Below are 22,244 nucleotides of genomic sequence, written 5' to 3'. Positions count from 1 at the left end.
ATTTGGGACATGCCTGCCAGCGACATCTTGCTCCCTCTCTGCTAGCACGGACACTCACGGTCATAAATATGTTTTTAGAGTCTCAACCCGACCAATACAGTGCTGCGCTCTACCGGACAAGACGTTAGGCTTGAGTGACACGCAGGCCATTTTCCAAAACTCTTGCAAAGTAACATTCAAGAGTGCTGTCGCATTACCTTGCCTGAAAACCGTCGGTCAGCGCAGGAGTTTAAACGGCACTGGTCGCAGATTTCCTGTACAGGTGAACGTGCCCCTTCGGTGGATGACACTCAGCGTGTTAGCTGAGCTGGGAAGAGGGAAAGTGCTGGTGGGAGTCTGAAAGAGGCTGCTCAGCCAGATTGCTGAAGTTCTCCTTTCATGAAAGGTCCGGATGAGATGCTGGTCGTTAACTACCGAGACCTCAGATGAGCTGGACAGGCTGATTGGTCTACTTTTCGACCAGTGTAGTGCTCTTATGAGGCCCACAGTACACACTGTATTTTTAAAATCGCTGTTCAAATTCCCCAGTGCACGGTCACAGGCTCTCAGTTACACCTCACACTGTGCAGCTGATGTCATTGTGCAGTCCAGTTAACGTCTTGTGATTGGATCTATTAATGCAAGATCTTGAAGATTAGATGGTAATGATTTTACCTTAATATATCACTTTGGAAATTGTATTCAATTTTGTTGCTAGTAATAGACAAAGAAATGGAACCTGTCAGGGTTAGGGTTAGGTTCAGAGTTGTTGCTTCTGTAGTCCACACAGGCCCCAGGAGATGTGTGGCTTGATTTTTGTGTCGCTGGACAGGTCAGCTGGTGTCCTAAAGCAGGCTTTGCTCTTACCCGCACAGGTGTTTGATGCTGGGCAGGTGTTTGGGATCATGCAGGTGGAGCAGGTGGAAGGTGACGAGGACGAGGAGGAGGATGAAGAGGCTCGGGAGGAGGGAAAGAAGAAGCCTAATCCAGGAGTGCAGCTGGTGTCTAAAGTCATTGTGACGAGTGAGAGTGGCTTGCAGGCCGCTGACCCCAACAGGTGAGGGTCAAACAGCAGCCGCAGGTACATCTCACTGGGTCAGCGGGGTCGCAGGTACATCTCACTGGGTCAGCGGGGTCGCAGGTACATCTCACTGGGTCAGCGGGGTCGCAGGTACATCTCACTGGGTCAGCGGGGTCGCAGGTACATTCTACAGGCTCAGCGGGGTCACAGGTACATCTCACAGGCTCAGCGGGGTCACAGGTACATCTCACAGTCTCAGCGGGGTCACAGGTACATCTCACAGGCTCAACGAGGTCGCAGGTACATCTCACAGGCTCAACGAGGTCGCAGGTACATCTCACAGGCTCAACGAGGTCGCAGGTACATCTCACAGGCTCAGTGGGGTGGCAGGTACATCTCACAGGCTCAGTGGGGTGGCAGGTACATCTCACAGGCTCAGTGGGGTGGCAGGTATATCTCACAGGGCCGGAGGGGTGGCGGGGTGGCGGGTACGTCCCTCAGGGTCAGCGGAGTGTGTTAATCACGTTGCTGGCAGAGAGCTGCTGTTCTGACTCTTTGGCGCAGTGTAATTTGTGCCAGTGAATGGTGACAGCAAAGGAACACTAGGGTCTCCTGCTACTCCAAGGAGTAGGTTCTCCAAGGAGGAGCTCTTAACTGATGCCAGATATCATCTGTCTGAGGTCGCGACGGTAGCTCAAAACTGTTGGTGTGCCTCAGAAGGGTTAAAGCACCCTTGACTTGTCCATGACTTGATCGAAGAGTGAATAACAACCCCACTGAGTGCGACTGGGCCTTCTTTACCGAATGTCAAACAAATCAAAGCTCAGTACTACTTGGGTTTATACGTGTGTGTGGGAAGGACGTTGCAAGGTAGGGAGTAGGCCGATAGTAGCTCAGACAAGGTGCCAAGCCATGCAGAGCCTTATAGGTGAGCATGAGGATTTTAAAGTCCACATGGAATTTGACAGGAAGCCAGTGCAAGGACTCCAGGATAGGAGTAATGTGATCACTTGCACTAGACCTGGTCAGGATTCTGGCTGCCGTACTGGACATACTGGGGTTTGTTCAATGTGGATTTAGAAACCCCTGCAAGTAGAGCGTTACAGTAGTCAATTCAGAAGACAAATGTGTTGTTCAGCTTTTCAGCAGCAGTTAGCAATAACATAGGATGTAGTCTGGTGGTATTTCTGAGGGGAAAGAAGGATGTTGTGACAGTATGTTGCACATGTAGGTCGAAAGTCAAGCCTGAATGAAGATCTCAGGAAAGACAGGAACCACAGTTTCAGGGTTAGTAGGTAATAAGATCATGAAACACCAGGGAGAACTGGAGTGACAGGAGTGCAGCAGATGGCAGACAGGTTGAGAGGTCCATGTAGGGAATCTGACTTCTCTCTGCTAGCTTTGTTTTATTCTTTGTTACCGTGATTTCTGGTTCCTGTGAAAACAATACAAATGCAGTTCTTGGCCGTGTAACAGTGGTGCAGTATTACTATAAGATTTCTCTTTTCAGAATATTGTGTTTCTGCACATATGCTTTGCCTTTACACGAACATCCAGGACAAATTATTTTCCATGTGTTGTTCACCCAGTCTGTCCCTTTTATAATCGGGTGCATGGTATAGGTAAAACACTGGTATTCCCGTATTATTTTCATGTTTAAGCCAGCAGTGTACAGCAGTTGTCAGGGCTCTGGACAGAGAGGTTGTGGGTTCAAGTTCTAGGTGAGCCACTGCTTTTGTACACCTGAGGAATGTCCTTCACCTGCATTGTCCTGGTAAAATCCTCAGCTGTATAAATGGTTGCAGATCTATATTGCTTTGGATAAAAGAGTTGGCCAAATATCTATATACATGCGTACTGGAGGCAGTGCCCGTTTCCCCGTATACTCTTCAGAAGGTGTGTTGCACTCTGGCCAGTAGAGTCACCTCTACATTTTGACACCTCCACACAACACCACCAGGGGGCCACCTGTCCCAGCATTACGTGTCAGACAGCAGGAAAATCCCATTCTGTAATAACCACTTACACGTGCTTCCAGGTGTGTTTGTTGCAATCTTTTTTATTTTTTATTTGTTTTTGTTTCTGATATGAAATTCCCCATAATGTTAATAACACCTTTGCCAGCCCAGTCAGCTAGCTGATTTCCTGCTTTGCAGCTGTATTAACCAGTAAGACATGCTTTTGAAAAAAGTTTGTTCAGGGGGGTCATCCTTCTTCTCTTCATCGGAAGCACCAGCCGTGTGTTTCTGTCTGGGACAGAGCCCTCCGACCTCTGTGTCCGACCCCTGCCCGTCGGTTGTGCGCGGTGTGTGACTCTCCTGTGCTCCTCAGCGTCTTCCTGGTGGACCACGCCTGGACGTTCCGGGTGCAGGGCGCCAGGCAGCAGCTGCTGCAGGTTCCGGGGCTGCTGCAGCGCATGGCCAGCCTCATGCACATCGACTTCCACGGAGAGTTTCCCGACGAGGGCGTGGTGGAGCAGGTGCTGGCGGACATGTGGAAGTTCAACCAGACCTACCAGCTGTCTCAAGGGGTAACTTCTCCCTCTTCTCCTGGGTAAATCTCCTTGGGTTTAGTTCCTTGCACTTTTCCCTGAGTGGACGTGTTTGGATAGATTCTGTACTTTCTATAATATTTCTCTAAGGAGAAATAATAGGACTTTCTCCTTTAAATGTGTGTGTGTGGGGGGGGTGGAGTTCTGTTCAATTTGATTATGTGGCAGCAAAAGCAAAACAGCTCAGTCGTTGATTTACCTGGTACTGTCTGTGTGGACAGAAGGGGCAGTGATTTGTGCAGAACCAGGGACAGCCAGCAGGGGGAACCATGTGGCTCAGCTCACTGGGCCAGCAGTGTTACACTGCTCACATGCTTTCGGCTGAGTGAGGCAGGTTGGGGCCGGTGCAGTGTTGGTCTGTTGTTTCTCTTTAACGGTCAATGTGTTGAATTTAGATTGCAGATAAACCTGTGAAAGTCTCTTCTCACAGTTTTTTGTTTCCCTTTGCGCTGCTGTGTTGTGTGTGGGCTCTCTCCGTCCCGTTTCCCCTTGCGTTACTGTGTTGTGATGGATCTCTCTGTGCTGTTTCCCCTTGCATTACTGTGTTGTGTGAGGACTCTCTCTGTCCTGTTTCCCCTTGTGTTACCGTGTTGTGCGGGGACTCTCTTTGTGTTGTTTCCCCTTGTCTTACTGTGTTGTGCGGGGGCTCTGTTTTTGCTGTTTCCCCTTGCGTTACTGCGTTGTGTGGGGACTCTCTCTGTCCTGTGTCGAAGAAAACTCTTCGCTCAGGTTAGGTGGGGTTCAGCAGAGTCCTTTATTCATGTGCATAGAGAGGATACAGTCATACAGATCTGTGAGCAGCCGCTTGATGATGACGAAGGTAATGGGTTTTATTCCGCAGATTAGCTCATTTTAAATTTCAATATTAGGAGTTGTTTTCTCTGCAAACACTTCTTTGTAATTGACCACCTTATTCTTAAGAAGCATATTTACCTTTTCTATAGACAAAAGGAAGTGTAGAAATAGAAGGCGTGAAATTGAGCTAGACATTCTTTGGTAATATCATTAGCATCAAAGGTCATACTGTTACTAGGTAGAAAAGGCAGGTTAGCAAAGACAAATAGTTACTATCTTGTGCACTTAAAGGTAAATGCTAAATGTCTTCCTAACCTTGTGTTACTGTGTTGTGTGGGCTCTCTCTGTGCTGTTTCCTCTTGTGTTACTGTGTTGTGTGGGCTCTCTCTGTGCTGTTTCCTCTTGTGTTACTGTGTTGTGCGGGGACTCTCTCTGTGCTGTTTCCCCTTGTGTTACTGTGTTGTGTGGGCTCTCTCTGTGCTGTTTCCCCTTGTGTTACTGTGTTTTGCTGGGATTCTCTCTGTGCTGTTTCCCCTTGTGTTACTGTGTTGTGCGGGGACTCTCTCTGTCCTCTTTCCCCTTGTGTTACTGTGTTGTGCGGGGACTCTCTCTGTCCTCTTTCCCCTTGTGTTACTGTGTTGTGCGGGGACTCTCTCTGTCCTCTTTCCCCTTGCATTGTTTCTCAGATGAGGTTGGAAATTACTTGCTGTGCTTCACCTCAAACCAGCACCCAGCAGCAGGAGCCAAGTGTCAGCATCACATGGCCTTGATTACATTTTGTCAGTGCTGTTGTTGAGGAGCCCACTTGTGGAGTAGTCCTCAGTGGGAATATTTTTGTCCAAAAGCACATCAAAAGCTCGTGTCCTCCTGGCTCTTCTGCAGACTGCTGAGGAGAAAGTGCCCGTGTGGTACATCGTTGACGAGTTCGGCTCCCAGGTGCAGCACTCTGACGAGCCCACCTGCTGCATGGCCCCCTTCTTCCACATGCCCGAGCAGGTGGCCTACACCGTGCTGTGGCCACTGCAGGACCTGGACAATGGAGGTACGATCAGACCCTGTCGCAGTGCCACAGACAGGGGAGTGTCAGGGCCCTGCGGGAGCTGAGGCAGCCCTCACTACATGATAAAATAAAACTAATAAACTAAATAAAACACACTACTAATAAAACAACAGGCATAAAAGCCATATAGCAAAATACCATTTTGCATAAATACACCAGGAGTATCGCACCCTTGCATCTGCAGAAAATCATTTTCTGCTCTCCGAAGTCCTCCATCATTTTCATCTGGACTTCCCTCTGCCTGGAGTCCTTCTTAAAGGTTTTGGCTGAACAGAAAGTAATTCCATGCCTGTAATGTCCTTTGCACAAATGACTATGATAATCGTTCCTTTTATATCATCATGTTTGGTGTTAATGACGGAGTTATGACAGCGTTTTCAGCCTCATTCAGGTCAAATGTTACCACAAATATAAGAGAGCATCCAAGTGGCTGAGCCAGCGAAGGAGCTCCCACTCGGTCACATGCACTGAAATATGCAACAAAATAATGTCACTGTATCAGCACTTTGGCATAACTCGCCTGTTTTAGATGGTGCATTGCAGAGTGGCTGTAGAGTTATTCCAGAGCTGATGCCTCGTGTGACCTTTGACCCCCTGTTATTGGGTCTCAGGAAGTGCCCACGTGCTGGTGCCAAAGCAGCCCCCTGATTGCTGCACCAGACTCCCCCTGGAGCACAGATACTCTGTGCACTAACAGATCCCAGCTCTGGGAGCCTTCTCCAGTCAAGAAGAAGTGTTTAGGAAGTGCACAAATTTGACAAATTTGAAATAAGAATTGCATTTTATTTCTAGTGTCTGACACAATATCACTGTATTTGTGCCCTGTTTCAAACTGTCCCATTATTCTTAAGCTGCCACAGCCTGCAGACATCTCTATACTATTCAGAGTGCTTTTCTTTGACAAGCATGTATTGCGAATACTTACTTCACATGGGCTTGTTCCATTGAAAGATGAGGTTTGTGTGAAAGGGCAGTACATGTTCTAAGCCATTTGACAGCACTTAAAACTAAAGAGGAAAAAGCTGTAAATTCATTTTAATCTCTACGCTCCATGAAATATTTCTTGTCAAGACTGTTTTTTTTGGCAAGAGATGATGGTGTGCAGGGAATGCCCATAACCACTTAGTTAATCTTTACAATGGATGGATTCACAAGCCCATCTCTCTCAATAAATTATGATGCACAGATTCCTCACAACACTGCCTCTTAGCGCTTCCAGGCAGCTGTCCTGGGTCGTCTTGGTACCTTTCCTCGTTCCATGTTTATTTCTGAGATCAGTCTACGTAAATCTGTCCTAGCCTTCAGAGGCAATGAAATTATAACTCGCTGGTCTCGCTCGCAGATGAAGTGACTCGCGACTACGCCTACGGAGAGACCGACCCGGTCATCAGGAAGTGCCGACTGCTGCCATGGGAGCCCGCAGACCTGCGGAGCATCAGCTCTTCCACACCCGAGTTTCCTGATCTCTACTATGAGGTATGGGCCAGTGTGGGGCGGGTTCGCACCTGGATGTGCCGTATTCGTTTACCCACCTGCTGTCCCCGTCAGTAGAGAGAGGTATGAGAGGATGGGCTACTGCAATGTGGAACTTGGAACGATTTCAGCACAGCCTTCTCGCATCGTCTTTTTATTTGGCATCTAGGCAGAGCAGTTGTTGGCTATCCGTCACTTGTCAAAGTTATCAGTTGACTGTTGATGGGAACGCAGCGGCGCTCCGAAGCCTGCAGCGGTCTTGGTGAATGTGAAGGCAAGCTCATGCTCGGGAAGGCGACCCCTGTCCGTCCTGCTGTCGGGGTGACTCTCACCCTATCCGCTGCAACCAGCCCCGTTACTCAACCAGTGAGCGTCGATCATTTCAACACCTTATTATTAACACCATCGCTGCTGAACAAGAGACAGATCCTTGTGAGCACGTGCCATCCGCGTCTGGTAAGGTAACCATCAAGCTGCAGTTCCGGCCTGTGACATCAGCAGAAATTTAAAAGGAGACGGTCATTGAGAGCTGCAGAGCTCCTTCTTTGTACACAAGCTGCTGCCAGAACCAAGCAGGATACGTATTGCCCGGATTTTCGTGGAATCCGGTCCAATACGGCGTGGGTATAGGGGGTCCAGTTAGAGCCCTGTTTAGGAAAGCCTGGCCTTTTCTGAAACGGAGATTTGAAATGGCCAAGCTGCACGTGACGTCGCCATAGACACGGCGAAATGCCTAAAGTGACACCACCGCCTCCGGAAGGCAAGGCAAAAAGACGGACCTCAGCATTTCAGCACGAGGGGCCAACAAGGCCAGACCTCCCGTAAAAGAGACAGGGCGACCGAGAGGAGAACCGCGTCTCGTTGAAGCCGACGACACTTATTTCAAACGCTGCGGACCTGCGGCATGCACGGAGTCGGAGATGGAGAACCTCTACATAGAGGTTCAGCCTCACGGCCCTAATGCTCCTTTGGGTTTTTCATAACAAACAAAAGGGGAAGATTATTTAGATTTAACAGCGGGCTGCTCTATTTGACCTGTAAAATAATGGAGGCAGACGGTGGAGACACTGAGACAGCAGCCCGTGTGGGCCTGGAGAATTAACCCCTTGCCACCCTTGTCTGTCAGGTTGACATCACTGTGGCAGAAGGTCTGGCCAGAGCAATAACTACTCCCCTTACAAGGCCTATATAGAGCCTGTTCTCCACTACAGTGAAGAGACCCTGAAGACGCAGTATTCTACTGGTCTGTTTGCAAAGACACTGTGGGACAACATGAGTACACAGCTTTGGATGGACCCCAACCTAGGATTCTGGAAAGGGCGCCATATGAAACCTGGAGCTCCTGGTTTCCAAAAAAGGACGACAAATACAACGTTAAGCCAGAAACTGGCTTATCCACGCCGACCTGTTTTTTCAGGACAAACTCCCGCTGGATGATGACGAGCTTTATGAGAATAAAGCCTGCACACAACAGAGACACTTCCTCGTTGGTGAGCAGTGCCAGAGACCACAAGCTGAACATACCCTCAGCATCTTTGTTTGTTAAAAGAGTCCGGGTGACTCCGGGAGTCAGGCTGGGACGCGCTGGAGCGCTGTTGGCGGCCAACGCCAAGTACCCCTGGACCGCCTGCAGATGAATCTCTCCAGCCTGCCTGCAGGGAGCCGTGTGTGAAACCAGGAAAACAACCCGTTTCTCGCTCAGCTGCCCAAAGTAACGATCTGGGGTTTTGTCGACAACACAGCATTCAGAGGGAGCTACACTCAAAACCCCTTCAATTTTGAACATTACAACACTAACTTTTTGGCTTTGTACGCGGATGGTGGTGCCGTACAAATGACAGAGAGGTATCTGTGTTGGAGAAGTCTCTTTGTTACAAATGCATATGGGAGACCGGCGTTTAGGACCCAGACTCCTCAAACAGTTACATGAGCTAGTCTTTTATACCATGAAACAAACAAGTGACAACGACATCCTGAACCGATGTTAATAATAATAAAAATAATACATTTAATTTTATATAGCGCCTTTAAAGGTGGCTTCTCAAAGCGCTTTACAGGATGACAATAACAATAAATAAGAAGACTACAACAATAAATAAGAAGAATTCACAAGATAAGACACAATTACAATTATAACAATAGAGGAGACCGTGGAAGGTGGTACTAAGAAGAGCAGAGGGGTGAAGAATGGAACCAGTTAAATAAAGGTTTTTCTGAAGAAGGTTTTGAGTCTGGATTTGAAGGAGTTTAGAGAAGGTGACTCTCTGATATCCTTGGGCAAAGAGTTTCAGAGCTTGGGGGCATAACAGGAGGGCAGAATTTGAAGAGCGGAGGTTGCGAGGTGGGGAGTTGGGCGATAATAGTTCAGACAGGTATTGAGGTGCTAAGCCATGTAGAGCCTTATAGGTGAGCATGAGGATTTTAAAGTCTACGCGGAATTTGACCTGAAGCCAGTGCAAGGACTCCAGGATAGGAGTAATGTGAACACTTGCACTAGACCTGGTCAGGATTCTGGCTGCTGAATTTTGGACATACTGCAGTTTGTTCAGAGTAGATTTAGATACCCCAGCGAGTAGAGCATTGCAGTAGTCAATTCGAGAGAACACAAATGTGTTGATCAGCTTTTCAGCCACCAAAGACAGGTCCTGCATTTATATTCTGGCCGCAAAGCCAACTTCAAGCAACAAGACTGCATCTTTTGCAGAAATACAAAAATAATACCAGTGTCTGTGAATATTTTTGCCTGGTGCAAACAGCCGGTAAGTGCTTGATGCAGGACAAACCCCATCAGTGGACTGTGAAGACCTGGCCAGGGGGTACACTTGGTTTACTTTGTACCCTTACCCTTTTAAACCATTCGAAAATAATCTTATTTTTGCTATCTGTGTGATTATTTGAAAAATACTTGAAAGCATATAATAATACGTGACAATCTTTTTACATTTGATTGCATTCAACACATTTTTAACACGCTTTTAAACACAATTCTTTTCTTGAGAAAAGCATTATTAACAATGCAGTGGTTATACACATCTGTTCAGAAATAAAAACCTAAAATATATTCCTAAGAGAGCCAGGAGGGTCTCGGAAACACTGTTTTTTGGGTAGCAGCTGCCAGATGAGCTGTGGGTTTTAAAGTTTTAACAGACACTGTATATCCTCCGGGCACTGCCTTGAGTTTTCCCAGTAGCTCTCCATTACCAGTTCTGGTGAGTAAAGTCCCAGGACACAGACTGCTGCTGTGTGAGTGCGCTGACCAGACCAATCATGCGAGACCCCTCAACAGGTGAACCCTTGTCCACAATTTCTCCTTTTTAATTCTGGACTATTAATGGCCCGCTGTGCGCTATAGTTTTTAACAGTATCTCAGCATTTTCCTGAACCTCTTGAGATGCACTGTCTTAAACATGCCCACAGTCGACTGCGGTCAAGGCGACAAGCAGGCAGAACAAGAATTACAGTCCCTTTTTCTGGAGCCTCCCAGCGTACTAGGGTCAAATACCTCTGTAACACTTGACTACACAATTTCACTTCTTCCTATTCGGACAGATGCTTGTGTTAAAGAATGTCGCTCATTTCCTCATCCAGCCTACGGGTCGGCATTTTTCTCACAGCACTCTCGTTGGCAGGCCGCTCTCGGAGCCGACCGAGCGGTTTCTCGGTTCCCCTAATCGCCGAACGGCACGGCAGCGCCCGATAATGTCCCAATAAAAACACCGGACTGGTTAAATAAGAGTCTCTTTCTTTTAAGAGAAACACCCTTTTGCCCCAGAGTCTTCATAAGCTTATGCTTTCTCTTCAGGGCCCCAGACTGTTTAGCAGTTGGAGGTGTGTTTCCTTTTGAAGGTGTTCAATGCAGTTTCCGTGATTGTCTGACCAAGGTCGGAGGCCCCACAGAGAAGAGCTTTCTGCTGGCGGGATCCAGCTTTCATCAGGAGCTGTAAGAGAGCCAGGCTGCACTGAACACGTGACGACATGCCGACAGACTGAGTGGGATTTTTGAATACGTAGGCCACATCGTGGGGAAAAAGTTTCTATCTTTCTATCTCATTGTTTTCACACGCGGAGTCCGTCAAATCATCAACAACAATCAAATTCCATTTCTGAGGCAGCAGTAACTGGCCGTCGGAGCCTTCTGTGCACTGAATGTGGGGAACTTTCACAAGGGACTTGGAGTAAAGAGGTTGCCGTTGGCTGCAACAGCAGGTGATGTTTGCAGGTTCTTCAGGAGCAGTTTTATAAAATAACTTTTTCAAAAGTTCAAAGGTCCAGACAAAAGAAATCCATGAAAGCTGGTTCTTTAACCTGATATTCATTGTGTGAATATCTGTATGGTGGCGGTGTGTCATCTTCCTGCAGTACTCGATTGTCATACACCACTTTCTGCATTTTCTTTAATGTCCGGGTCTCCAGTCCTTTTTAACACACATGATCCCCACCTGTTGAACACTAATGTGTTTATTATTATTATTGTTGTTATTAGTATTAGTGCAGTTCTGCCAGTCCCACTTCCCGTCACCTGTCCAGCTGAATCGCCTTTGCAAAGCGGTCTATGAAGCACGAGCTGGTATTGAGGATAAATTACTAGCCAGTGTTACATAAAATCTGTTGGAATTCATTTTCATCTCCCTGAGTTTCTTTCACCTCTGAAGCTCTTACAACTATTGAATTTATCGTCCCACCCACGCCACTTTACCAAAAGCTGTTTGTTTTTACTGCACCCCCCCGGAAGCCAGTGTGTTGTTTACGATAGACATGGTCAACATTCAGGTTTCTCTTCTGTAGCTCTTCTGTGTGAAAGGACCCCTTAATGTCCTCAGCTGCATAGTCTTGCAGTTTGTAATAAGGCTCAGAGCTGGGATCTGCTCTGTGACAATGAAAATCTCCTCTGTAAAGGTCGGCTCATATCCCTTCAAAAACACCCCCTTTACTTTGAACACCCTTATGTGGTCGCCCTTATTAAATGAAAAGTTTGAGCGTTTTTACCATAGACTGTTCTCCAGACCTTAAGGAAGTTACGTGTGACAGAAGCCAGAGGTCACTTAATAGTTCTGTGGTACACATGGTTAAGAGTAAATAAGGTCTACCAGGACATCTATATTCCAGAATGAGTTGTTTTGGTGAAAGTATCTCAGCATTTTGTGTTTTAATAGTTCTGTTGAACCTCTCTTGAACACTAGCCCTCATGTCACTGTCCGTAACAAAATCTTCTTACATTTGAGAAAGTTTTGGAGGGCCCTCTTGAGAATTTCTTTACCCTCATCGATTTTTAGGAGAACAACCCTTTTTGAATATGTTTCGGGAAGCCCTGGTCACTGCTTCTCCAGCCTGACTTGGTTTCCACTGGCATGGCCCAGGCGATATTGAGACAACATATCTACACGTGTCGAGATGTAACTGAAACCATTGTTGAACTAGGAGTCGCCCCTCATGGCGAACAGGGTGGCGCTGGGCCTGGTTTTGTAACCCAAGAGGGTTTTTTCACTTCGTGTCTGCTGCGTGTCTGCTGTGCATGTGCCACAGCCATGCCCTGAGTGACATGTTTGTGTTTTGTTTTTCGTGACTCAGACTATCTCACGGGAGAACAAGGAGACCCTTCCAGCTCAGATTGAGCCCCAGGTTTACCCTGAAGACAAGATTTTGAAGTAAGTTCATTACAACATATTTTTCACTCTTTTGCTTTGAATGTCTGAATTCAGTGTACTGTAGTGTAATAATACTATTATTTTGTACACTGCTTTTCATCCCGGTTTGCACAAAATGAAAGTTCAAGTCAAGTACTTCATTGCCATAACAACTAGTTGCATGGATTTTGGTGGTCCACATGGAAGGTCCCCCAAACTCCCAAGTTCTCCTTACAGATGATGGTTTTTCCTTCTTTCCTGCAACAATCCAGGAAGCAGATTCACAAAATTCACCGATAAAATACTCCCAGCTTGAGGCAAGTCTACATTTGATTTACAAAATTATAAGTTTGTTTCTCTTGAAGGGGCTGGATAGATCTAATATGACATGTTCCCCTCATCAGTATTGACAACCCCCGAAGCTGCTCTGCTGATTGATTACTGTTGACTATCTTGTTATTGCTCACTATTCTATCCATATGTGTGTATTACTCCTGTATCATTCCGGCTTAAATCTCAAAGCACGTGTAGCTGAAATCCCACATTCCTCACCGGAACGTCTGGGAAGATGTCAAGAAAGACATCACAGAGCCCTGATGGAGGGAACTTTGTGGGTAGTCGACCAGAATATACAGACAAAGGACTGGAAGAGACTGGTTTTAGTGTAAACATCAAGGAGGGGGTTCAGTTCAAGAAGAGAACGCCAAGGTCATCATCCCTGAATTCCAGGGGTGCCACACTATTCTCCTTTCGTGGTCATAAGTTCCTTTGATGACAATGAGGAAGGCTAGGGGAAAGGTATTATGGGATGCAGATGGGATGGCTAAATGATAATCAATTACTGCATAACGCAGTTGATTAACCATGTAGAAACCAAGAAATTCGAGCCTGAAGTGTTCATTCGTCCAGCCAAGCTTTATTGTATGCATACAAGAAACTACAATAAGGACCATAATAGTTATAGTACCTATCGTAGCTCAAAGGGGATATGGTCCTACAGAACTTATATATACACGTTTCCCCCCCTCCTGTCTTTGATGTAACTGGAGGAAATAGAAACCTTCCTTTGTCATCAGGAGTTTAGTGTAAACATTTACCATTTGGGTAAACATTCACCATTTGGGGGTAAGTACAGGGGCGAAACCCTCTGTGATCAAGCAGGCGTGATGGTTATAGTTCAGCATGTAAAAGCCGTTAGCAGGCTCCATCAACCTGTTAGGGTTAGAAGGTTAGGTAGAGGTGAGGAATAATTGGCCAGCCACCCCACCTGACAGTGTATTTAACATCAGGTGCTCCTTTCCTCTGAGGTTCCTGCTGCTTGTCTAGCTCCCCTTGTGCTCACCGAGAATCAGGAAATAAAGGGAGAAATTCACCTCTCTGCTGTCTCTGGTCTGATTCGTCTTTGGGGCTCTCCTGACTGCCTGCCTCAGAACGTGACACTCAGCTTTAAGATTTCCTGTACTTTTTGGGCATTTGGGTGGTTTCTTTGAAAAGCAGTCTTGAATCCACCTGTTTTTAAAGAATAATGTGAATTTGGCATAACTGTATAAAGAGAGAGGGGAGCGGTTTGTGGGTCAGTCTCTGGTTTCATGAGGGGCAGGCAGGTTGTGGGTTCGAGTCCCTGCTGCAGACACTGCTGTCATTCCCTGAGTGGGGTACTTTACCCCAGTGGCTCCACTCCTCCCAGCTGTATTAGTGGGGACCAGCAGAGCTGGGGGTGATTCCTGTGAACGTTGTCCTGTCTGGGGGGGGGGTCAGTGAACTCTCTGTTCACTCAGCGCTCCTGACTCCAGGAGCAGCTCTGGCCCGTGGATGTTGCCTTTGGAAATGGCAGGCAGCCCTTTTCAAATGTTCACAGAGACCGTCCCCTCTTGCAGGGTCTACACGGAGATGAGGCAGGTCTCGGACAACCTGAGCCACCCCCGCTTCGAGCTGACGGACGAGGAGCCGGAGGCGGACGTTCTCTGGATGTACTCGCACATCCGGGACTACAGGTAGGCGCTGCCCTGGAGCCGGAGGTCACGGCAGCAGTCGGACCCGTTTCCAATCCCTGCTCGTGGCGGTTTCCCGAGTGGCAGCCCCGCGTAACGGTGGGAGAGGGAAACATGACGGGCGGTCTGGGAGCGAGCGAGTCGGCTTCAAGGAGCTTTACGTGCAAACGATGAGTTCCACTGTCGCCACAGTTTGAAGGAAACACAAGTGTCTGGATTGAGAATTGGTTATTAAGTAGGAAACAGAGGGTACAAATGAGTATTCCAACTGGGGCAATGTAATTACTTATACTAGGAACACTGCTCTTCATTCATGTTATCAAGATTCTGTTAAAGTATTAAACTAGTCAAGTTTGAGCAAATGTCAAGACTGGGCAAACACTTGGGAGATTGTTTTATGTAGACAAGTGCTGGGTTTATCATGCAGTCAGTAAAAACAATATAAGCATGCTTAACAAATTAACAGGAAGTAACCTGAGCAGTAGCTAAAATGTGAGGTGGGAGTTAGTTATATTTTTCAGCACAGCTCTGGTGATGAGACTAACGACTAGACAAGTGACAAGCTGCCAGTTCCTGTTGTTAGTTAGAAGTCTAAACTGCAGAGTTTTGGGCACATTGCTACTTGTTGAGAGGAGAATTAGGGAGCACATAAGGCACATAAGGAGTAAGGCATTGCAGAAATCAAGCCTTGATAATGAGGCTTATAGATGCACGAGTCAGGCACTGATAGACATTGCCTGATGTGGGCAATATTTCTAATGAGGGAAAAAAAGATGTCTTAATCGAATTTTTCACTTGAGACTCGAAGACGGGAGAGGATCAGGTGTGACTCCCAGATTCCTGATTGTGGCTGATGCGTGGGTGGAGAAGCCCTTGAGTTTTCCAGCTGAGATTTCCTACCTACCAGTAGAATTTCTGTTCTGTCACTATTCAGCTTCAGATGTCAGCCAGAGTTTGATGTCACGCAAAAGAGAGATAAGAGATGAGAGGGGGGGAGATCAGAGGGAGGAGGAGCTGTAACATAAATCTGAGCATCATCAGTAGAACAATTGAAGAAAGATATAAGATGTGAAGAGGGGGTTAACTGATTCCTTTCTGCACAAGGACTGGACGTCTTGTGACACAAGACACTCCAGGGTTAGAGTAATGGCAGGAAAGGGGGATAACTGATAAGGATTCCAGATGCCAGCTAGAACCCCCCCCAACGAAGGAAACCTAAAACTGACCATTAAGAGTGGTCATAGCCTGGGGGCCTGTCCGAACACCGTGACCCCTCCCCATTACCATGGTAACGAGCTACTCAGAAGCAGCAGAAAAGGGCCATATAAACTGGAATTTTTGTACCGGTACTTTGAACAAGACTTCGGTTTTATTGTTCCTTGCATGCAATAAAACTCATCTGTCTAAACTTCATCTCGGGATCCAGAACTTATTTGCCTGTTACAACACAATGAAACACAAGACCCTGTTTGCGTATAATTTAGCCGAGAATTAGCATATAAAAAATGAATTATGCTTTCGGATTTCGCAGTTGGATGCTTGTGGGTGGGGTTGATATTTTAGAGCCTCCTTCTTGAGCTGTGCTCGCCTTCTCCTTCAGTGCTCCCTCTGGCAGGGGAGAAATCCCTGGTGAACTGAGCTTCAGATCAAGGTATGTGTCGCTGGTTGACGTGACGTTTATATCCCAGTCACTGGTCTGTCAGGTAACTAGTTCAGTTCCAGCTCTCCGCACATTGGAGGAGGTTTTGTTTCATTCTTGGTAGTTGTTGAATATTCAGTTGTTAAGCATTATTTAGTAACCAATACCAGGTTCATAATACTTTTTGAAGTCAAAACTCAGGATAACAGGCTTTGCAAGTTTGTTTTAAAGTGCTTTTTTGGCCAGAGCTCTGTACTCAGAACTGGAAGGTTGCGGGTCCGTTTCCAAGCTGGCACACTGTTGTTGTACCCATCGAGCGAGGCACGCCTCTAGAGTTTGCTCCTGTAAATGTATGTCCTAATGTGTGAATGGGTCATAACTCACAACAATCAAAAGGCAGTTTTAACCAAAAGGCCTGTCAGAATAGAACTCCTACATTGCAGTGTTTTGGAGAAGTGTCTTAGTTGTCAATGTTCTTGCTTTTTGTTGCACAAGCCACCCAGTTCACGTTTCCAGTCCCAGTGTGTGACTCTCTTGCTCTGTTCTGCGGTGCGGCTGGGTGCTGGCCCTGTGCTCCGGGCGCCTGCTGTGCTGATGTCTGCAGGCGCTTGCGGTTAGGGCTCGGTGTGCATGCCGTCTTGCTGGGTGCAGCTGGTGCTCAGGGCACCGAGGAGCACCGCCCCGCCCCGCCCCGGGTGCTCTTTCTCCGCTCTCGGACAGGAGCGAGCCCGTCGCTGTGGTGCGGCCGGCGTGTCTTTGCTCTTTCCTGTTCTCTTTCTGCTTCTGACGTCACCGCGCTGTGGTTAAGAGTTCACTGCTCACAGGAGCGGAAAGCGCTCTTTACTGCCGCAGTACACCCCCCATGGGCAGTGTCCTCAGGTGACAGGGCTCCCCCCCACACACACACACACCAGTGCTGAGTGCTGTTAGAGTCCTGCTGGGGCCAGGGGTGAGGCAGACAGTTTGAGCAGGAGGAGAAAGATAGAGCTTGTCCTCTTGTCGGCAGTTTTCATTGGATTAAATATCCAGCTCTTTGAGTTGCCTTTATGTTTTGTTTTTACCAGATTTTAGTTCTGTCTCTTGTAACCTTTAGAAATTAACTTAATTTTAACTTTTACATAAGAACACGAGAGAGTTCACAAACAAGGGGAGAAGGATTAGAGCACTTGTTGCCTGTGGGGTTGTTAGCTAATCGATACCATTCATCTCGTTATTCATTGTTGTTTTCTTGTGTTACACTTTGTGCCTTAATGCAGGACAGAACCTTGATAAAGTTGGCAAATCGCTTCATGCCTGATGTACCAGTGACATTTATAGTATTTCTAAACATATCCCAGTTTTCCCTGAGCAGGATGGTACACAACTCATTTTCCATGAGAGCCAGGTCCAGATAAACAAAAACTGAACTAAGTCTAAAATCCACTCCTTCTACGGCACAGGCGCATCTCAGAATGTGAGCTGACACAAGGGGAAGAACTGTGACAGATTTAATGATGACAAATGATGAAGAGACTCTGTAGTGCTTTTCCAACACCAGTTGCTGGATATTATTAGTTTGCTTTTTCAGAAATCGTTAAATTTACAAATCGCCCCCCCTCCGTGGAAGAGATCCACTGTTGTTCCCATTCCCATCAATGCCAAGGCCAAGTTAGGTTCACGGCTCCATGCCAGTTGCTCTCCCGTCTCTCCCTGTGAAAGCCGGAGAGAAAAGTGAAGCTGCACAGGGCCTTGCTGGGCCCCTGCAGGTTGCACACAGAGAAAGACAGGAAGCAGATGATGCAAGACTCACATTGTTCAACATCTTGACCAAGCAAAGACATTTGTAAGAAATTATTCTTGATTTTTTTTCTCTGATTTGAGTACAATACAGCCACTGTTACTTGCACAGAACTTCAGTTTAAACAGTAGCTTGATATAGGTCCTAGCCATGATAAACTCTCCAAGTGAGCTGGTCACTCTGCAACTAAGGGTTTGGGTCACTCAGGTGAGCAGTAAGGCCAGACAGAAACGCCAGGTTTGCGGTCGGGTCCCCGTCTTCCACCACAGACGTGTCTGTTCCCTTCTCTTGGAGACAAACAATCGGACAGTCTTTCACAAGTTTGCCAGCAGGAGGCGATATGCCTCTGACGCGTTAGGTGTCCTTGCAAATGCTTGTTGTTTTCAGGGAGTCTGTCATTCTGTCTTCACCCTGCAGTTCCTGGTGCTCCTCCTCCTGGTGGTGAGGTCCTTGTGTGCCCCGGATACAGCAGGAATCCGAGGTGCCCGAAGGCTCCTGGTTTCTGTTCAGCGGGAAGGGCTCCGTGCTCCCCGGGCCGGCTCTCGTTGCTGACACGCTTTGCTGGTGTTGCAGGAGCCTCAGTGGCGAGCGACCCCACGTTCTCCTGAACCAGTTCCCCTGCGAGACCATCGTCACGGTGAAGGACTGCCTGGCGTCGGTGGCGCGGCGGGCCGGGGGGGGGCGGGGCGCCCCATGGCTCCCCCGGACCTTCAACCTGCAGACGGAGCTGCCACAGTTCATCAGCCACTACCAGCAGAACCAGGACAGGTACGCCCGTCTCCGCTTGCCTGACTGGAGCTGGGCTTCCTGCTTTCCACCTGTTTGGTCATGGGATGTCTCACTTATTTTTTCTAGATAATGCCACCCTTCTTTTCTGTTTGTATGTGTCAGTAGATTGGGCCGTTTGATGTCTCCGTGCAACACCTTCTGCTAACGACCCCATTTTGCTTAGGCTGCAGTGTGATGGAATTCTTCACCGATAACGGGAAAACTCTTTTTTCCCCAAATTGAGTTGAAGTTTGTGAACTAATTACCTTATTGCCGGAGGGAGATGGAGACGCTCTGGTCTTCCAGGCCCCCTGGTCTGAGGTCCAAAGCACGGAAAGCACTGATGAGAAATCTTATTGAAATCTTATTGAAGCCGAACAGCGTTGCGGTCACCTGCAGGGGTGACGTCTAAAGGACTGGCTGGTTTCCTCTTGTCATAAACGCTGTGGCTGTCCAGCTGAGCTGCATGGCCTGGTTGTGATGTAGCTGAAAGGTGTTTCCAGTGCAGTTGGGGTTACAGGTCACCCAAGCCGCGCAGCTCTAAGTGGACAAACCCTTCTCTGCTCTTTAATGGCTGTGTGGTGTTAGTAGTACATATCATTTTCAAAAGTGACAGGTGCCATGTCCCCTTCTTGGGCCCAGCAGCTCAGAGTATTTTGCAGCTCACAGTATTTTGCAGAAATAAGGGACACGGTAAAACCACACTGACTTCCAGCAGTGATGCATAAGATGTTGATGCATTAAGGGCATCAGTGCTGAAGATAAACCACGAGTTAAAACAAAAATAACAGTGGTTTTTTAGGTTATGATCATCAAAGATGTTTTCAAAGAACATCAGCTCTTATGTCACTGAGCAAAACCAGTCGACATGGAGGGCAGTGGGGTTGATAGAGATACATTACCCACAGATTTAACACATTAGGTACAAAGGGAAATTCAGACAGGTCCATGAGTTATATAATAAAGCCTGGAGATGTTATTTTGTGTGGTTATTCAAATGACGTTGATGAGTTGTGTGAATTTCTCTCTTGAGGAATCTTGCATTCAACATCTGATTTAAATGCATCCTCATTAGCAGATACCTGAAGCTAATCAGTGATGCAAACTACTGAGGATATTAGGTTTCATAACATATAGAGGTAGGAAAACATTACCTCCTGCTGCATGTCATTTGGGTTTAACACCTTACTTGGATCTTAATAATCCAAGTTACCTTTGTCTGAATTTTATGCACAATGGGACAGTGGGCAAACAGACTTATGAGAAGTTCTGCAATGACATCTTCTGTGTCTCCAATGTGTTGGTGTTCTCTGGAATTTCCTGCTCTGGTGAGCGCTGTGTTTACAGTGCCTGCAATGATTATGTGCACCAATTTAACCTTTGTTTATACAGATTTTACTGGACATCAGTGTATATATGACACTTATTAGGCACGTTAGGTACTGTGTTTACTATGTGGGTTAATGAAAGGAGTGAGTTTGTCACAGCTTTGTAGGACAAGCCTTATTGCTTACCAGTGAGCACTGAACACTTTGACACCAACACTGCAGAAGTAAAGTCAGTATGAAGCAGCTTGTGTCATTTGTGTTTGGCCAGGTCATCTTCAGGTTGCATTTCCAAACTGTGATAGCAGAAAACCTTTAAAAAACACCTGTAATAAATGAGGAGACCCTCCTTTGTACAAAAAAATACTAGAAAGGACCCAACTGGGGTGTGATTTACTGGGCTTTTCAGGATTACTTGTAAACCGCTATGAGGCAGATAAAGGTCAACATGAGGAAGGTATAGGCACTGAATTCAGAGCCCTGTTTAGAAAAGCCTTACCGCTTCTGCTTCTGCGAAGTGGATTTGAAATTGTTAAACTGGGTGTGACATCAGCAGCTAAAAACATCTCCAAAGACATGGTGAGAAACCTTACAGCGCCTCAACTAATAAAGAAAGGCTGAGGTCTGCCTTTCGTCAGAAGGGGGTTCAGGAGAAAACTGTGGTTGTCGCCAGTAAAGCGAGGGGGGCTGCCGATGCCTGTGAAGAGGGAGGTTAAGAAGGACGATCAGGACCGTCAAGAGGAGGACTTCAGGACTCATCACCCAGCTCTGCAAAACGCACACATTTGCAGGTTGACACATTCCCAATAGCGCCCACCCCAACAGGCATCGAGCAAAGCTTTTACATAAAAGTGCCCCACCCCCCACCCCCATGGCATGGACATGAACGCAGAGGAAATTGGAGTACCGGGTTCGAGTGGGAGACCTCTGAGAAAACACCAGGCAGGTACACAGTCGTGCAGCGTTGATCAGCATTATTACCCGATACAGCGGGCCAGGAGACCTTCCTCTCACAGTACTTTGTGTAAAGGTAAAGGGTCCTCTCGGCACAATAACGACATCCAGCAGACTTTATACAGCCTGCATCGGGAGTGTCTCAGCACCCCCTGCTCACAGTGATCTCGTCCAAGTAGCGCTTCAAGTAGCAGTACTTTAATTGAACAATACACGTCTGCGCACGTGGCTCGCACAGTGTGGTGTAATACCTACCCTGCTGATTCTTCCCTCTCCTGTTCCCCACATTCTTACATATCCCGTATGTCCAGGACTGGGCAGCTGAGTGAACTTCTCCTTCGCCCTGGTTTCAGGCTGTCTGCTGCCTTTGATTTGCAGAAGTTCTTTTACACATCTGCAAGTTTCAGTGGAAATAGTCTTGGTTAGAACGCCCAGGCTCAAGGTTAATGGCACAATATGTTATACTTATTCATTTTTTTGTTCGCAGGTATGGATACATTCCTTTGATTGGCTGTAAGAGATTTAATGGACTAAACCTTCAAACTGATCGTGCACCATTTGAAATGTTCATTGTAGACAACAAATTCACCTGTCCTTACCTGTACCTGTACCTGCCTGTACTGTACTGCCAAGAGTTAGAGTGACACCAGGGGTCAAACTGGGACACACTGAGGCATTGCTGGCACCCCATTGACTGTGAGCTGGTGATCATTCTCAGCTTGCCCGCGGAAACTACATGCGTCACCATGGAAACTGTTTCTGGGCCGCTGCCGAAAGTGGTGGTTCTGCGGTGGGTTTTTATTTTTGACAGCGTGGCATTCAGTGGGAGTTGCACTAAAAACCCCTTCGATTTTAAACACTACATCATTCGTATTTTTGGCTTTGTGCACGGAGGGTGAATATTCTCACGTGGTGAAACAGTGCCAAGCACTAGAAAGTCACGACCACGAAGAGGTCGGAGAGTAGGGGGGTGCACTTTGTCTTCGACCTCGGTCCTATCAGGGGTACGCCGTACATTCTCCACTTATTAAAAGAGAGGGTTGATAGAATTGATACTGCTATTGGCTTTTGAGGTGTCATAATCAGAGGGACAGTCAGACATTGGACCACCCTTAAAAGTTTCTCGAAAACTGCAAAGACTGCTAAACTAATTCTCTGCCTCTCTGTGTATGTGCTCTGAGGGTTTTTAATTTACTGGAGCAGTTAGAAATTGGAGCTGTAATGATGAGAGTATCTCATGGATTACTAGGAATCAGTTAAAATGAAAATAAATTACAATCTCTGAAT

At 47.0% G+C, this 22,244-nt stretch overlaps 1 protein-coding gene across 1 annotated transcript in view; it reads left to right on the top strand.

The window, feature by feature from the left end:
• The window catches only part of ttll12 (tubulin tyrosine ligase-like family, member 12), a 52,447-nt gene that overhangs the window by 219 nt on the left and 29,984 nt on the right, over nucleotides 1-22,244 (top strand). The window contains exons 2-8 of the mRNA XM_006633101.3: nucleotides 855-1,036; nucleotides 3,332-3,530; nucleotides 5,229-5,388; nucleotides 6,749-6,882; nucleotides 12,448-12,524; nucleotides 14,381-14,497; nucleotides 18,484-18,678. Coding sequence (XP_006633164.2) covers nucleotides 855-1,036; nucleotides 3,332-3,530; nucleotides 5,229-5,388; nucleotides 6,749-6,882; nucleotides 12,448-12,524; nucleotides 14,381-14,497; nucleotides 18,484-18,678 — 1,064 coding nt within the window. The remainder of the gene's footprint in view (nucleotides 1-854; nucleotides 1,037-3,331; nucleotides 3,531-5,228; nucleotides 5,389-6,748; nucleotides 6,883-12,447; nucleotides 12,525-14,380; nucleotides 14,498-18,483; nucleotides 18,679-22,244) is intronic.

Source organism: Lepisosteus oculatus, chromosome 7, assembly GCF_040954835.1.
Source record: "Lepisosteus oculatus isolate fLepOcu1 chromosome 7, fLepOcu1.hap2, whole genome shotgun sequence".
NCBI lineage: Eukaryota > Metazoa > Chordata > Actinopteri > Semionotiformes > Lepisosteidae > Lepisosteus > Lepisosteus oculatus.
The sequence above is the reverse complement of the archived record's forward strand: the minus strand, read 5'-3'. Positions and strand labels throughout refer to the sequence as shown.